At 44.5% G+C, this 16,783-nt stretch overlaps 2 protein-coding genes across 2 annotated transcripts in view; both read right to left on the reverse strand.

Moving 5' to 3' along the window:
* Positions 1-688: 688 nt before the first annotated feature.
* On the reverse strand, positions 689-1,282 carry BRK1 (BRICK1 subunit of SCAR/WAVE actin nucleating complex). Its single transcript, XM_056501888.1, has 3 exons — positions 1,070-1,282; positions 908-990; positions 689-830 (listed from the first exon to the last, which is right to left on the reverse strand). The coding sequence occupies exons 1-3, from the start codon at positions 1,185-1,187 to the stop codon at positions 804-806; spliced, it is 228 nt and encodes a 75-aa protein (XP_056357863.1). The 5' UTR covers positions 1,188-1,282; the 3' UTR covers positions 689-803.
* The window catches only part of FANCD2 (FA complementation group D2), a 33,756-nt gene continuing 18,201 nt past the window's right edge, over positions 1,229-16,783 (reverse strand). Inside the window, exons 27-44 of the mRNA XM_056501877.1 lie at positions 16,283-16,381; positions 15,247-15,356; positions 14,888-15,034; positions 13,679-13,795; positions 12,751-12,879; positions 12,439-12,554; positions 10,823-10,936; positions 10,146-10,273; positions 8,718-8,817; positions 7,879-8,001; positions 6,821-6,914; positions 6,196-6,267; positions 5,312-5,350; positions 4,805-4,879; positions 4,544-4,618; positions 1,978-2,124; positions 1,402-1,485; positions 1,229-1,320 (exon numbers count right to left, since the gene is read on the reverse strand). Of these exons, the coding sequence (XP_056357852.1) occupies positions 1,243-1,320; positions 1,402-1,485; positions 1,978-2,124; positions 4,544-4,618; positions 4,805-4,879; positions 5,312-5,350; positions 6,196-6,267; positions 6,821-6,914; positions 7,879-8,001; positions 8,718-8,817; positions 10,146-10,273; positions 10,823-10,936; positions 12,439-12,554; positions 12,751-12,879; positions 13,679-13,795; positions 14,888-15,034; positions 15,247-15,356; positions 16,283-16,381 (1,847 nt within the window). The 3' untranslated portion in view covers positions 1,229-1,242. The remainder of the gene's footprint in view (positions 1,321-1,401; positions 1,486-1,977; positions 2,125-4,543; positions 4,619-4,804; positions 4,880-5,311; positions 5,351-6,195; positions 6,268-6,820; positions 6,915-7,878; positions 8,002-8,717; positions 8,818-10,145; positions 10,274-10,822; positions 10,937-12,438; positions 12,555-12,750; positions 12,880-13,678; positions 13,796-14,887; positions 15,035-15,246; positions 15,357-16,282; positions 16,382-16,783) is intronic.

Raw genomic sequence — 16,783 nt, forward strand, 5'->3', positions numbered from 1 at the left:
CAGCTGATGCCAGACAACCTCAAAAATATAACAGACATTAAGTAACCCAGGTGCTCAGTAAACACTGCAGGCATGACAGTGACATCATGAAAAAGCTAAGATTACAGCTGGAGAATATACCAAGACATTTAAAGCTACTGGGAAGCAATAAAACCTTTGCTGACACAAATTCCATGGACTTCCCAACAAACGCTAACTATGAGCAGTGAATCTGCAGATCTAGATGTCCACTGAAAAACTGAGATAAACAGAGGAGTGGTGGGAAGGGCTGAGAGACTTCCTTCTCCTTGCTACTTGCAGAGAGGAGAAACACCTCTTCCCGTGTGCGGGCAAAGGGCCCTCTCCTGTGGCATGTGCACCACACCAGGTGAGCCTGCTGTCCCCACACTGTCCTGACATGTGCACATGTGAAGGCTGAGACACCCTCCAGACCATAGGGATCATCAGATTTTCTGCTGTGATCCTAGCAGGAGCACACAGCACCCTAAAGGCCGGTCAGGTGCCTCCAGGAGCTGACAACAGCCCGGCCCGCGGCCCCTGCGGCACAGCCCCCACGCGTGGGGAGGAATGTGTGCCCGAACCCCGTGGGTCAGGCGGATGGAAGGGCAGGCTCTGGACATCCGGGAGGTGGCAGGGAGCCGGGCATCCCGCGGCCCGGCCCCAGGCAGGCACGCAGAGAGCAGGCAGGGCAGGAGCACAGCGGTTTATTGGCAACACGAGCAGAGGCGGCGGCGGTGGCGGTGAGCCCCGAGCGGGGTGCGGGGCGGCGGTGCTCCGGCGGCGGGGCCGGGGCCGCCCCGGGCCTATGTCAGCGTCTCCCCCTTGGTGACCTACGGGAAAAGGAAAAGCCTCAACCAGGGCCCGACCCGGGCCCGGCCCGCACCCGGCCCACCGCCCCGCTGCTCACCCGGGCCTCGATGTACTCGATCCTCCGCTCCAGCGCCGTCAGCTTCTCGTTCAGGGTGGCCAGTCGGGACCGGCACGACATATCTGAGGGGAGGCGGCAGTGAGACACCGCGGGCCGCACGGCCCGGCCCGGCCCGCCCGCAGCGCCCGCCCCGCGCCTCACCGAAGGAGTTGAGGAAGTCCGCGATCTTCTTGATGGAGCTGGTGATCACCTCGATGTACTCGCGGTTGGCCCAGTCCTGGTGGATCTCCCGCTGCACCGGGTCCTCTTGCACCGACATGGCCGCCGCCGCCGCGCCTGCGCGGGAGCCGCGCCCCGCCCGCTCCTCGCTGCCCTCAGGGCCGCGCTGCCGAGGGGCCGGGCTCGGCCCCGCCGCGCTCCTCGCTGCCGTCCGTGTCGCTGCCGCTCGGCTCCTGCGGGACGCGCCGCTGTCAGTGCTGTACTCCCGCCCTTCCCTCCCTAGGAGAGGCGCAGCCCGGCGGCCCCTAAAGTACCTCCTCAGCGGGGCCCTCTGCCGAGTCCTCCGAGTCCTCATCCGAGCCCTTCTCCTCAGAGGCCTGAGTCAAAATTTCTTCTCCCTAAGTTGAACGCAAGATCTGTACTGAGTGTATGTGAAATGGCCAAAGCGTACCAGGGTGGCATTTCGTTGCTTTCTTAAATAAAAAGCTTCAGAGTTAAAAAAATCAGGTTTTGTTTAATTGTCCTGCTTCTACAGTGAAAGATGAGAACTGGCTTCTTTTAAAGCCACACATTGAAGTGTGGAGGTGTTCAAGTGACCTTTATCTCTTCCCTCTTGCGCATGTAGTTCTTGCCACAGAACAGCCAAAAAATCCCCATATCTGTTCATTATGATCAAATCTGACCCCTCAGTGCTAGAGCCTAGAGATGCAGACTCTTAATCTTGAAATAAAATGCTTCTTTCTCCTGCACTAAACATGGCTGTACTACGGTCACGCTGAATGTGGCCTTTTAGCTATACCCACACACAAAAGCAGAGTTAGAGTTGTCTGGACAAGATGAGCATTGTCCTCTCCCAGATTTATCGCCCCAGGCAGGGCAGTGATTCTCACCTGAAGATCCCGATTTTTGAGGATGCCAACCCAGAAGGCCTCCTGGCAGTGGTTGAATGCCAGCATAGCCTTCACTCTGTACACAAATTGTTCCAGGGACTTCTTCAGTAAAGGCACATGGTTGGTCAGTCCAATGTCCTGGTGAATCTACACAACAGTAAAATGTGATGAGGATTGACTGATTCTTGCCTAAGTGTTCTGGCTGTCTAAAAGCCATTGGTTATCAGGTGGGATGGACATGACCCCAACAAAGCTTGCCTGATGACATCAAATTATAGGTATTGTTAAAATATAAAGCTCATATGAGGATTTTGTGTAAACTGATCCCTTAAAACAATCCAAATATTCACATTCACCTGAATTAACATAAAAGAAGCCTGGTTTTGTCAAAGAGAGAAGCTAGTAAGTCCTATGTTGAATTTCCAAGCTCAGAAAAGAAAAAATGAGAAAGGTGTTAAATGCACCACTTCCATCACAACCTTGCTCAGTGCCTCATGCAATTCTTTTACACGGAATGTGTGTGCACTATAATCTCCAAAGACAGCTTCTCTGGAGCAAAGAAGCACTGGCTTTGGAGAACTAGGACAGGAGGAACAGATGGAGTTGTATGAATAAAAACCACCAGAGGAAGGGCAGCTATGCCAGGTATCCTAAGAGATTCAGCTCTGGGTGAGCATCTCCTCCTGCTAGGCTTCAATCTGCACTACAGAACAGTCATTGCTAAACCAGAGAGCCTGTCAACCTGCCAAAACCTGCACAATTATTTTGTACATAAGTATTTTCCTCTTTCATGAGAATACTTTGCAATCTTCTGGGATTAAGATGCTCTCATTAACTCTACTCTGAATTCAGGTCATCTGCATTTCTTGGAAGAGTTCAACATGCCTGGGCAGAGTGACACTGCTTTGCTTCAAGTTCTGCCAACAGGGAATGGGTAACTGATTACCAACAGCAAGCTGTTTTCTTGCCTATGTAACAGGCAGAAGCTAGCAATCATCAGCACTAATCAGAACCAAATCAGCAGAACCCTTGCTAATGACACAATCAACACTCACGGTGCTCCCTGGGCCCTGGAACCTGCCCAACTGTGTGCAGGCAGTTTGGAGACTCAGCAAAGTACAGCATTGGCAAAAATCTGTCTCCACAAACTGTCCACATGCCCAGAGTTAGATATGTAAAGAGAAAAGAGGCTTGGTGTGAAAGAGGAAATGACAAATACTCAGGAAATGACAGGTGAAACTGATTGCTACTGCCTGCTGTGTAATGCTCTTTAAAGACACCTGTTAAGGGACAGTGACAAATCTTAGGTTACATTGCACCATGGGTTAGCAAGCATCCCTGAGGTCTGTATGAAAGTGAAATCAAGGTTGGTTTAACAAATGTTGGTGTCAACTCCTCTTCAAACAACTATGGAGCATTCATTGCACACATTTACTTGCCCCAGATTCAGTTTCTGCCTTCTCATTCTTGAAAAATGATTTGGAACACACACTTGTACCAGAGAAGTGGTATAGCACACATGTTCATTAATTGCAGCTCTGTGCTAACAGGGACCATGGGATACAGCACTTGAAAATGCTGGTCAAGTGCAAAGACAAACATAACATGGAAAGCTGCAATGCTGTTATCCTGCTTAAAGGTGAATTGTGACTTTAAAGCAGGCATGAGGATTTCACTTTCAAACATGAGAAGGACTCTAGCATTATCAGGGTTTGTGCCAGCTTCCAATTCTCACCCTATGCTGAGAGCTGCAACAGCGTGTTCTGATCTTCAGCTAAATATCTATGCTCCTGATGCCAGCTCTGGCCTAAATGGGTAGCAAATCTGGTTTAGGAGCCATGCTGGTAGCTAGCTGGCTTTCTCCCTTCAACTACTTTGGCAAAGCTCCCTTCTTGGACAAGTGTTCATGAACCTTTTAGGTGTCAGGAACAAAGCAGAATACATGAAGTTCTTTCTGTCTCCTCTTGTGTGATTCTCTCTTGACACAAGGACTGTCTGTCTACATGGTAAGCAAAGTTCTAATCGTCTCCTTCCTTCCTGCCCCAGGTCTCCCACAGAGACAAACACTCTTACCACCATCCTCCTCCCTTTGCCCTTACCAACATAACAACCAATAAAAGCCATCTCAAGAGGACTTTGAGCAGGGTTTTCCCTGCCCACCTCCTGTTGCTGATCTTCTGACTCACAAGGCTGTTCATCTTTGGCAAAGCTTCTCTCCTGTATTATCAATCTGGTATCTGTACTTTGTTCAAGGTCTCCAACGTCCTAGCTTGTGTCCTCAGAAACAACCCGTTAGAGATGCCAGCAACCAAAGATGTCCAGAACCTCTGTGCTAAAAAATATTATGCCAACCTGACCTAATATCCAAGTCAGTAATTTCCAGAATAAATGCTTCAACTTTTGGGCCATTAAACAAGGCTATTTCACCTTCTCTCTGAGTTTTTGCTTGCACAGACACTGCTAAAAGCATGCAAGTAGAACTTGCCAATGCCCTGGAAAAGCAGTGGAAGGGAAATAATACCATCCTTAGGAGAGGAGTTTGTGCTGCAATTGGAACTTATCTTACTTTGGAATGGCCACACATGTGATGAAGTTGTCTGGTACTCAGCTGCAAGGTTTTCAGCAAACTCTGCACATCGTCCTGCAATAAATAAGCAGACCAGAAAATCATTGTCAAAGGACTTTTCCATAGTGAAACAACAATATTGCTAGCCTTAGTCCTAGCAATCCTTTCAAAGGGTTATGGGATGGAGGTAAGATGCATGTGTGCAGCAAGTATCAGTCATAATTCCCAACTGGTTGCAGCCAGTCCTGTCTCCAGGATTACCGTGTGCTTTTTAAAGCTGTGGTCCAGGAGAGGCATGGCAAGCTTCAGAAATGCTTCTACAAAGAGGCGGCCGTACTATAAGAGAGAGATAAATATATCACTAAGCAAATTTAAACTCCTGCTCAAAGAGCCATCACAAAGTCAGATGAGATAATGATACAATCTTCCAAGCTACCCCAGAGACTGTTCTTGCTTAGAAAAAGATTATATTCATGTGAAGGCTGTACTGGAATATACAGGACAAGTAAAGGGTCCCACTTTGATCACTGCAAAGAGAGGCTAGAAGAACAAGGTCTCATCATTATCCACCAGGCATCTGGGAATAAAACTGAACTAAATGCAAAATGTTAGAATCATTATACATATATATATATATTGCAAAGTGTAAGGAGCACAGTATCTGCTTCTTTCAGAGAATTCAGTACCCACTCTACTGCACTAGAGGCAATGACTCAAGAAAGCTAGTACTTAAACTGCTCTCTTCAGTTATCTTCAGCTTTTGCTTACCTTCAGGCAGATGTTGAGTACAGGCCTGCTGTCAAATATCTACATGGACAAGAGAAAAAAAAGAGTCAGATCAGTCCACATGTCTAAAGAAAACCATGTAAACACAGCACCCAGTTAAAAACGACCCTTCATGGCACACCCCTGTGAATGTGTGAACCCTGCTCTAAGGCAACATCCATTCTCAAGTTTCAGCAGGAACACCATATAAGTACATGAACTGCAGTGGCTCTCAGGTGAAGTCCTTGGCAGGATTGCTGTTCAGTGATCTAAGGTGCATCTTTTGCAGATGGCACAAAATTATCTCAATGAGTCTAAAGCTCTTAACAGTTTGGGACCCAAGAAACCTGCGCCCAGGTGATGGGCAAATAATCACATAACAGACAAAGCAAAATTGAGATGGGAAAAATAATATGAAGGTAACCCTGGACTAAACAGAACTATGGACAAAACTGAACTAAGTGGTCCAACTCTATTCTTTATGCTCTCCAGAGGCATCTGGAGCTCACATAGGGCTCCAGTGAATGCTGCTGTATAGAAAAACCTGGACTTGAAAAACCTGGGTTTGCCAATTACCACTTCAGATATGTAAAAATAAATTGTAATGATCAACCTAAGCAAGGAGAAGAGTGGAGCTGTATCTATTACCTTCTAGCCCAAACAGGATCACACTCAGAGACACTGAATGAAGCAGCTCCAAAACTGATGGAAGGGGATATTTCATCCAGTGAGACTGGCCACAGGTTATAACTGGCTTTCATTATCACCTCCAGGTTGTTCCACTACTCAGTCATACTTCATGTTTTGCCCCGGTGCTCATGAGCCTGGGAGCACCAAGCCTTAGTGGGAATTTGGAGGTAGAAGCAGAAAAACAACCATAACCTCACCTTGACCAAGTTAATGAGGATGTGAAAATTCCGCACGGTGATGTTCCAGCGAAGCAGCTTCTCCAGCTGCACCTGTGGGAGGCAAGGGGACAATAACCCAAGAGGGTGCATTTCTTCTCACCTTGCTGGATGTGCTTTTAGCATTTGCTGAACCCAAAGCACTGCTGTTGTTGAAGACAGAGGAACAAAGCTCCACCACAAGCATATTTATCACAGCAGAAACACTCCATGGCAATTCCAGCCTGATCATTGGCTTTAAGTGCTAGGAGTTAACTCATTTCCTTTCTCTCAGAGCACATCTTCGTTGTAAAATAATATAGTGCTCCCACACAGGTGTGCAGACCACCTGACAGTTCAGTATTTTGGTGATTAATGCCTATTTCCTGGTTGCAGTTTCTGCTGGATTTACTAAATTTTTGACATGGTGCGAATCAGGAAAAAAAGATGCTACTTATCTATATTACATATCAATGTTGAGATACATTGATGAATGAAGGTGTCTGACTGCATTTCCTAGACAAAGCTCAGAAGTAAATTCCTTTCTAATTTATACATCTTTATTGTACTGTCCAGTTTAGCTTAAGTTTTCTTCCCCTTACAGAGTCCAGTGTATTCATTTTCCTACCTCACTTGAGTCTGATGGTTTCCCAGCTGGGATGCTTTTTGCTGAACTCTCCAGCTGAGCCATCATTACTCTGAAGAAAACTGGGAATGTCTGCCTATGGAGAAAATGAAAAAACTGAAAGTCAGCTCTGGGCATTTTGATAGGCTGTTTGTCACCAGAATGATGTGGAAAACTCAAAGGTTGTCCTGGGCATCCTTCTCAGTAGGAAATCACAGGAGATTAGCCCTAGGAGTCATAAACAGGTCTAGTCCAGCCCAATTGCCTAGACAGATGGAGAATCCTGGGAAGTCACTAGAACTTCCTCAGTGTGAATGAAACTTAGACACCACCACTTCCTTGTAGCTGTAGTGATGCCTGGAAAGGCTGACCTGGAACAGAGACTAGACAGAACAAAATAGGTATTTATTGAAAGGATACACCTTGAGTAGTGCAAGAGCCCGGCTGGGGCTAAACCCAAGTCAAATCTAAGATGGATCCCAGTCATGAGTCTTTACACTTTTATAAGTTTTGGTTCATCTATATTGTCAATTGTGGACAAATGGGTCAACTGTCTAACCACAGCCCTAGATTATGAAGTCTCAACCATCTGGCTTGCTCCCTTCCCTTCAATGTTTTTTATGCTTTTTGGGTAACAGGTGTCCTTGATTCTCTAGCTAGGAAGGGATTATTTTGTCTAACTATCCTGTGAAGAGAACTTACTAACATCTAATATGAAATTTCAGAGTTACATAATAAGCAGCAGAGAATCTGAAAAATATAAAAGCTATATAAGAGACAACACACCTGATGACAGACAGTTGTTTATTCTCCAGTTATAATGGCTCACAGCAACAAACTCAACATCATGTTAAGCACAGGGCATTCCACTTTGGCATAAAGCTACCACATGCTACCTGTTGCACAGTGCCAAAACAATGTTTATAAGTGTCCAGAGTAGCCACCACAGTACCAACATGAAATCACAATAGACCACAAAATAAGAAAACTAAATATTTAAAAGCAGAAATCATTATTATTATGTATATCATACAATTCAAAGTTTCTATTGTTATAATTACCTGTTTAGGGTAGGATAAGTAGAAGAACATCCATCTTTGGCTGAGTTCATCAGTTCAGGAACACCAACACTGGAGATTTCCTCTATGGCTTTCAAGATATTATCTGTGTGCTCCAGGTAGACACTAAATCCAAAACCAACATAGCTGATCAGTAGATACTATGCAGAATGACACAACAAGGCCTAGAACACTGCCCTACCTTAAACATGTGGCCTAAAACTGTCAAGCTCTTCCTTGCCAAAGGCAATCACATGCAGGAAATCCAAAGCACTTCTTAGAACTGCACAGTGATGTCATTAAAAGCTACCATAATCTGAAGCATACATGGATTCAGTACTCCCTCATTCTGGCATTTAGGAAGGACAGGCTGGGAAGAGGATGAGATGGAACTGCCCTTTATGGGAGAGAACACTCAATCAGGATGGGTGCCATTGAAATGGCTGTCTGCTATAGGCTACCTGGAACAGAAAAAGCCAACAAAGCCTTCACAGACAGCCAGGAGTGCCCCCATGCTGCAGGCCCTGGTCCTCATGGCAGACTAACCACTGTGACCCCTGCTGGAAGGACAGCCCAGCAAGGCATAAGCAATCCAGGAGTCTCCTGGAGGGCACTGATGAGAACTTCCTGACACAAATAACAGAGGACCTGATGAGGAAAGGTGTTCAGCTGGACCTCACACTTCAAACCAAGAAAGAAACAGTGTAGAAACAGGGCTTTAGGCCAAGCTGTGCAAGCGTGAGGGTTATGAATTCAGAGAGGACATTCTTCTGCAGCAACAGTAATCATAAAAAAAAAAAAAGAGTGTCTTTTTGTGCCTAAGGGAATGGCTTGAGCCTTACCAGAGCAGGGTGTGCAGAGCACTGTTGAACTGGCTGCCCTTCTCTCGGTCTCCACTGGGCTTCACCCAGGACTGGCAGAGGAACTGCTTTGCTAGAGAAGCTGGGAAACATAAGGCATAACTTAGTGAAAGAAGAATAAAAAAAAAATTTAAAAAATTCCTTCTTCCATATAAAAGCAGCATGTTCAAATGTTTTTTTTAAAAATCACAATATCGCTACCCCTCATGTGCCTGAACTTCCTAAGTCAGAATACATTTTCCCTAAAAAGCTGCAAGGCCACAAGGACATATATCATGATAACAAAGTATTTGCACATCCAGCATATTCCTGGTCTGGAATACCTGTTCATATCAGAACCATGATCCACCTCTGGCCACTTCTGACAAATTTAAGTTAAACCTTATTTGTTTGGTAGCTCCTACTGTGTGCCATCTATTTGCTTTTAATGAGGCCATATGCTACCCTTAGGATACCCATTTCTAGAAATGGAATTCCAATAACAAGTGACTTGGCCTTTTGGCCACAGCACTAAAATAATAAATGTGAACAGACAAGTTTAAAGTCTACAGATTTCTGAAATCAAAACTGCTAACAAACCTCCTTGTCTCTTGCAGAAATGTTTAAAACCAAGAAGTGATTAGTTAAAATAGGTTATTGCCTGCCACACTCAGTCAGTCATTCTTCCAGCGTGGGACTGTTTAAAATAGTAAAATTGTCCTTAAGAAGGGAACTTACAATTTTGTGTGGCTATGAGGATTGAAGAAGGATAAATGCTAGAGGTGTCTTAGTATGACAAGGAATGGCTGAGAGAGGCAGCAGTCTGGAGTCTTTATTTCAGTGTATGCTGAAGTGGAGATCAAGTAGTTTTCTTGTATATTCCCTGCAACCTATCCTTTATCTGCTGTTTATCTTAGTTATCTTAATGACTCCTAATCCATGAGAGAAGCTTTCTTAACTGAAAATACTTGTTGCATGGGGTTAAGAATTTACAGATTTTCCTCTCTCTGCCCTTGAGTAACAGCTGTATTTGCAGCTCATTTCCATAAATTTTGGAAACAAGCTGTCACAGCTACACACACTGTACTTACAGTAGGAAGTTACATCAGATCAAGTCTGTGATCACTCACCTCCATAACCAGTGACTAAACTGGTACCAGCACTGAACAGCAGGCTCATGCTTGGAACTCCTAAAAGTTGTGATTTTTAAAAATACAGCTGAAAGAGCTGGAGTCTGCCTGCCTACATGTGACTGAAGCACAGCAGAATAAATACCAAAGACAGTCCAATATATTTACTGCTGCTCCCTTTATTAATGGCTAGGACTGTTCTCCCTGTAACATTACCAGGATGTTAAAGGAAAATCTCTCCCTTGAAAGGCAAAAGACCACAGAAAAACTCATCTGAGATAAGTGACTCTTCACACATTACCCATTTTCTCCTTCTTCCAGCCAGACATGGGTTTCTCAGCAATGGCAATCAAGAGCTGAGTGAGGATATAGGCACAGTAGAAACTGGGAACACTCTGCTGGAAATTCAGGAGGTACTGAAAACTCTCACTGGGGATGACAGAAAATGAAAAAGGTAAGAACAGTGTGGACTGGGTAATGTCTCAGACACATAAATAAAAAGGAAGCATTAGACCATCTTAGATACAAGGTCTCCATATCCCAGTGTTTTGTCTCTGACAGTGCCCTTCTGAAGAAGGGGTGATAAGCCACTAATACATAGGAATTCAGTCACTGAGAAAATTCTCTCAAGCCCCAGCCACTCTGAGTCTAGCAACAGCTTTATGTTCTGTTTTTGCCTAGTGTACCTGTAAGCATTTTAACTCTCCAGAACATAATCATTTCTTCTGTGAATCCTACTAATCTCCTTGGCTCAAATAGCATATGAAAATATGAGATCCAAATATTCATGCAGATTTTACATTTTTTACTCGTTTTATGAGGTTTGACTACACTGCCATTCAATTAAATACAAAGCTCTGGAGTGAGTGTACTCTCTATGAGAGCTCCCAAACACACATTTACCCACAATTCCCACACAAAACAGGGAAAAGTCCCTGAAATTTGTTCATTTCCAACCTTGTGAAATATAGATTCTACCTTATCAGTTCCTCAAGAAGAAGAAACTCTGTCTCTCCTGGCTTGAGCCTGTCTGCAAGCACCTGGAGTGCTGATCTCAGCAAGTCAGTATTTTCATGCTGAGAAAAACCATTCCTGAGGGGAAAAAAATCCAGTTCATCATCAGATTAGAAGAGGTATCAGATGCAAATGCATATCTAAGCCTATTTGGCAAGATGAAAAATACAGAAGCTGCATACTCAAGACAAGTCCTGCAATATCAAAGCTATAAAGGGACACAAAAAATTGAAAACTCAATGGGGATGGAAAGCATTAGCACAAACAATATTAACTTTTCAGTTAGACTGCAGATCTAGCTTAGTGATGAGAGGCCATTTCCCATAAGTGGAGGTCCATATATACTAAGCCAATGCTGTATAGACCTAAAACAAAGGATATATAATGACAGTTGCTGTACAAATGCAGTATCATGGGTGGTCACCTCCTGAACAGATAGGGGCCTAATGGGGGAGAAAACTCTAGAGATCTTCATTATTTCTCTGAACTCCCAGTGTCTGTGAGGATATGTATGTTAGAAATAACCAAATACATCCACATTCCAATTCTGTAGACTGAACAGGTGGACTTGATAATGGTAATGCTCAAGTGCACCTGTACCACACAAGTTAATTAACAACTGGCAATGTAAGAGGCCTTGACCAAACAAATGTAAGAAGAGCTGTAATTTGGTTGTTGAATTTTAGTGGCTGGACAGCTCACACCAATATATGGCTGTGTGACCTACAGCAAAACAGATTTCACACTGCACAGCACAACTGACCTTGAGATGTCTGGTACAAAACTGACCAGGTTCTTTGATTTACAAGATAGGTGGACTCAGGAACAACCAACATTCACACTGGCTAAAGAGGAAATGACAAATCTGGGAATAGTCAGGAGCTGATCAGGGGCCCTGAGGCTCCAGTAGAGGTCAGCAGGAGGCAGACCTTAGACCTCCCTTTTTATGCAGTTACTACTGTTTATGAAGTACAACAAAGGTAAAATGCTTTCCACATGCAAATCTCAATTAGGGTTAGAAAGAAACTTTTATTATACTATCCTGAATTATATAAGCAGATGCAGAAGTCTGCAGTCTGCACAAGCATTTCTGAGTTGGACATTTATGAATCCAGCTTGAATGCATCTACAGCATTGGCTTTTTGCTAGTGAAATACACAACCATCCTTTCCCATTGGCAAAATAAATTCCTCCAATATTTAGGAATCAGGCAGTGACAATTTAGCAAAGGATGAGGGGAAGGAATGCGAAAGAATGGGTAAGAAATTCCAAGATCCCTAGGCAGACCGGAAACTGCACAGGTAGGTGTGCTAGTACACCTCCTATGCTGATCTTGACCCAAAAGCCCATTGATTGAATTCTACCCAGTTCAGTGCCTCATCACCTACAGCTTTAGAACAGCTCAGAATCAGGCAATGAAGCCTGGCTTAACTAAGAAGTGCTCAGAAGCCTTCACCCACTGCAGTGGGTTGTTTTTCATGGCTGACAGACCTTTGGCAAGGTGCAAACACTTCAAAGAAAAGAAACAAGAAGGAGCAGCAATAAATGGATGCTTCTATGGACTTTTCTTTTAAACTCACCAAGCAAATAAGGAGCGAAAAGCCAGTAACAGCAGTTGGTAGCAAGAGGACATCAGCTGGTGCTCCTGGATGTTCACTCCTGGTTCATCTTCTGCACCCTGATTTTGTACAGCTGCCTTTAATACAGAACAAATAATTCATTAAACACTATTCCAAACAAAGATAATGGCACAAGAATTCATTTCCATAAATTCCATGTTTAGAAAACCTGAAGAAAGCAAAGTGACTCTTTTTCCCCCAAACAAAATGAAAAGTATCTTTACAGGAGACAAAATTTGAGGGTTTTTTTGGTCAAAATTGCTGTCCACTGACCTGAAAGTAGTTATGCATGTTCTCCATGTGCTTACACAATGGCTTGAGTAGATCAACCACACACATAGCAACTTTCTTGGGAGATCTCTGACACAGATGGGAAAAGCCAATATCCTTGTTGCCTCTTTCCTGCAGCAAACCCAAAAGATTAAAGTTGCTTCATTAGCCTCTCTTGAAAATAACTTCAATTGCTATATCTTAGACTGCTGCCAAGCAGTGCAATTCCTGATGCCATACAGGGTCAGGAAGGATCCCAGGGTAGGAAAACAAACACTACCAACTCAGACAAGTGGATAACATTTGACTAAAAGGATAAAACTGATGTGACACATAGCTCTCATACAGAATCATTTAAGTTGGAAAAAAACTTTAAGATCAGAGAATCCAACACTTTACTCAAATACCAAGAGAAAACAGTCTCTGCATGTGAGAATTAAGATTGGTAGAAAAACAAGGAGAGGTAACAATAAATATGAGGAGCCCATCCAGTTGCAGTGCATTTCTCAGTTTAATGAAGGCATCAGCAAGGAGCCCCTGCACTCAGGGGGGTTTCTAATGCAGAAAAAGCAGAAACATGGATGCAGCAGCTTCTTCTGGCTGCTGCAGCCATCTGGTCTGGCTAACTTTAAACAGCACAGCCAGTGTCCCCAGGGAGGGCTAGGAAAAGGGTCACCTGAGTACTGAGGCTACAAGACTCCCTCAGTTAAATAACCTCTCCTGAGACATGCAGAGAACCAGATGCTGCAAACACTCCAGCAAGAGCAGTGTACATGAGTCTTTTGAAAGAGCAAGTGCTGCTCTGGCACACAGCTGGGTGTCACACTTCCATTTAAATAACAAGTAAAAATAATTCTGAAAAACTTTTCTCAGGAAAGCCTGGAAGCCCCTGACGTGCTGTGGCTCAGCCCAGGCCTGCTGCTGCTCTTGCCTTTGCAAAGGGCACCCTCCTTGTGGAACCCGAGGGCAGCACATGTTCCAGCTTCCAGCACAGGTCATCCAGAAGGAAGCAAAGCTCAGCAGGCCCCAGCTGCACAACTTCACGAGCCTGCAATTAAAAGAACAGTCAATCCCAGGACCCAGATGTAACTGTAGTGCCTTGAAGCCCAAGTTTACCCTCTCTGCTTCCAGTTATGACTCCTGAACTAGCTAACCTCAGGAGGGACTTATTTGGTAGATGGTTTTATGGCTCCCCCATGGCAGGTATGGGTCATTGGTTCTGGTTACTCAAAGCATGAAGCCATCCTGATGCTCTAAACAGCTGAGGCAATGTCAGTACAACTTAACAACTGAGAAAGAACTGATTTATATACATTAACATTGAAAATAACTTCCTAAAGATAAAAAGAGGTTTAAGCCAAGTCACAAAATTCACTGAGTAACTGTCAAGAAGTATTTTGAAATAATGCCACATAGCCCAAGAGACTTGTCAAACAGTCTTCCAGCTGGCCTGTGACCTGCATGCACAGATACAGCTGTCTGCAAGGGCAGACCAGGCTGTGATCCAGCCTGCCATGGCCTTTCACATTTTATGCATTTACTGTAGCCTGACAAATTGAGACTCCAGATGGAGTCAGCCTGCTCACAAAGAGGGAAACAAAATTAAGCACTTCTATTTTCCACAGCTATAGCAATGCAGTTTTTACAAGCTCCCAGATGATACACAACACCTTGCTCACTGAGAGCACCTCCATGACCCCAGTGCTGGTTATGATCTCCTGATGCCTTGAGACATTTGAGTTTTTGCAATACAAAAACTTTACTTTATGTCATAGTTTCTTTTTGACAAGCAATACTTAGTGTATTTACCACCCTATATCCTACCTGTACTCAATATTAAAGCTCCTTTCTTTCCATTAGGTCTATACATGTTATACAGTATCTTTCATCTTTTATACAATATTTACATTGGTTTGTTTTGAACATTACTGTATGACATGTCTGCTCTCAGGAATGTCCTCTTTTTCTCAGTGCCTTGAATGCTCTCCTGGGACAAATGCTCTCCTGGTCCCCAGCTCACAGCCCTGGACCAACACATCTCAACACCAACCTGTTGTGCACTTCAGTGGAACAGAAAGGGCCAAGACCTCTGAGAGAGTCCACCACACAATCAGTGTGTGTTTCAGGCTGTTCCCCTCACCTCTGTGTGCATCTCAGTGTCCAGGACAGACTTTGTGAGCAGCCCACAGTGCAGCACAGTGAACACCTCGAGGTCCAGCTCTCGGAAATATGGGCGATAACTCTGCAGCTGTGCCAGAGGATTTCCTGCCTCTCTATCAGCAGCAGTCTGAAAAGGAAATTGCAGAAGAGTGGCCTCTGCAGGGACAATTTACAAAATTCTGATGGGAGGCAGGTGTGAGAAAGTAGAACTCAACCACTTAACTTTGGAATGTGATTTATTTTGGAATGAACAACCCCTTTCTCAAAGCTTTTCTTTATGCTTCTATGGCATCTTCCCTGTTCTGCCTTCCTTGCCAGTCCCCAGGGCTGTACACCTACCTTGTCCAGCTCAGAGAGCTCAGTATCAGGCTGGTTTCCCTCAGAACTGTCATCTGCTTGAGAACGATCTGCAGAGCCAGCTTTGCTGCCATCAGCCTTCTTTTTCCGTCCTTAAACAGAAAAGCAACTTCAGAATCAAAGGCTACACACTGTGCTCAGCACTAGGCAGCACTTGCAGCCAGCACAGGTTGGACTTTAATCAGCACTAAGAAAACATGGAGCACAAGTCCATAGATGAAGTGCTCCTTCAAAATACAGTATCTAAAGTGATGGATCCTCCTCTTTCTGCAGAACACAGTCAAAACTTTCCTTCTGTCTCCAACACACTCCTACACTGCACACTCATGCACAATGGGTTTGGCACAGGAGGGAAAGGCACTCTGATCTGTGGCCTCCTCCAGTTATTCTCATTGAATCCAGTTTGGCTGAAGGCAGAGATGCTCCCAGGAAATGCTAATCTAAACTAGAAATAAGTCTAAGCTAGAAACAGAACCAGAGACATGAAGAACAAAGCAAATCTGGTTCAGCTTGAAAACTGAGAGGCAAGTTCTGTGTCTTCTCTATGGGAGCTAGCAATGGGAAAGGATGAAGGAAAGATTTCCTTGTGCAGCAGAGCCATGACAAGGCTCCTAGTACATTGCTTAGGGGTTTGCAAGACAGCTCAAGCCACTTGATTCAAGCCAGATTCAGTACCAGATGCCACAAACCCATCAAAGACAGAACTTACTGCTGCATAAATTACTTTGGCAGTTGAAAGCAATTGGTGAAAGCAACCAGTGAAAGCCTTGGATGCTCACTGTTACATGCTATGCATCAGCTTTCCCAAGGAAACAGACTATCCAACACCCTTTTGGTGTAGGACATTCTCCCATCTCCACTTCAGCTGCAGCAGGAGTTGATGAGGTAAAATTTCCCACTAGATAGACTTTGCCAAGAATTTAGTGCTTTAGGCACATATAAGTGCAAAGGCTGCAGTGCAATCTGCCAGTCAACCCCCACCACATCTGTTTGCTTAAACAGTTTAAATTTTCTTTACCACTCCTTTTCCTGGCTGGACCAGCAGCACTAGTGGATGGTGTGGCCTCCGGGACCCCACAGTCAAAAGTAGCTGGTGGTGGGACATAGCCAGGGGTTGCTGAAAGAGCCAAAATGTAGAAATTGGGTTACTTCAGCTCCTGAATGACAACATACAGGCCAGATACATATCTAAAGGAAGTATCATAAATTTCACTGTCCTGGTGAAAGTGTGGAGTCTGTGAGATAAGTGTCAGAGTGTGTGTATCTGCTAATGAGCAATAAGCTGGAATAGCAGTGAGTAGGGGAGCAGTGGAGCAGATTAAAGTCTCTGGGATCTGGGCAGGCTACTGGGACAAGGTGTGTAAATACTTGGGGGATCTGCAAAAGTATGTGTGCTTGTGACTCTAGAGTGTGTAATTTGTGTGCTCCTCACTGAGGAAGTGATTAAGAAGAGCAGTTTGGATTTGGACAAATTGAAAATTACAGCTGTCCATGCCTAAACTTCTAAAACTGTAAAACT

This window comes from Oenanthe melanoleuca, chromosome 12, assembly GCF_029582105.1.
Source record: "Oenanthe melanoleuca isolate GR-GAL-2019-014 chromosome 12, OMel1.0, whole genome shotgun sequence".
Classification (NCBI taxonomy): Eukaryota; Metazoa; Chordata; class Aves; order Passeriformes; family Muscicapidae; genus Oenanthe; species Oenanthe melanoleuca.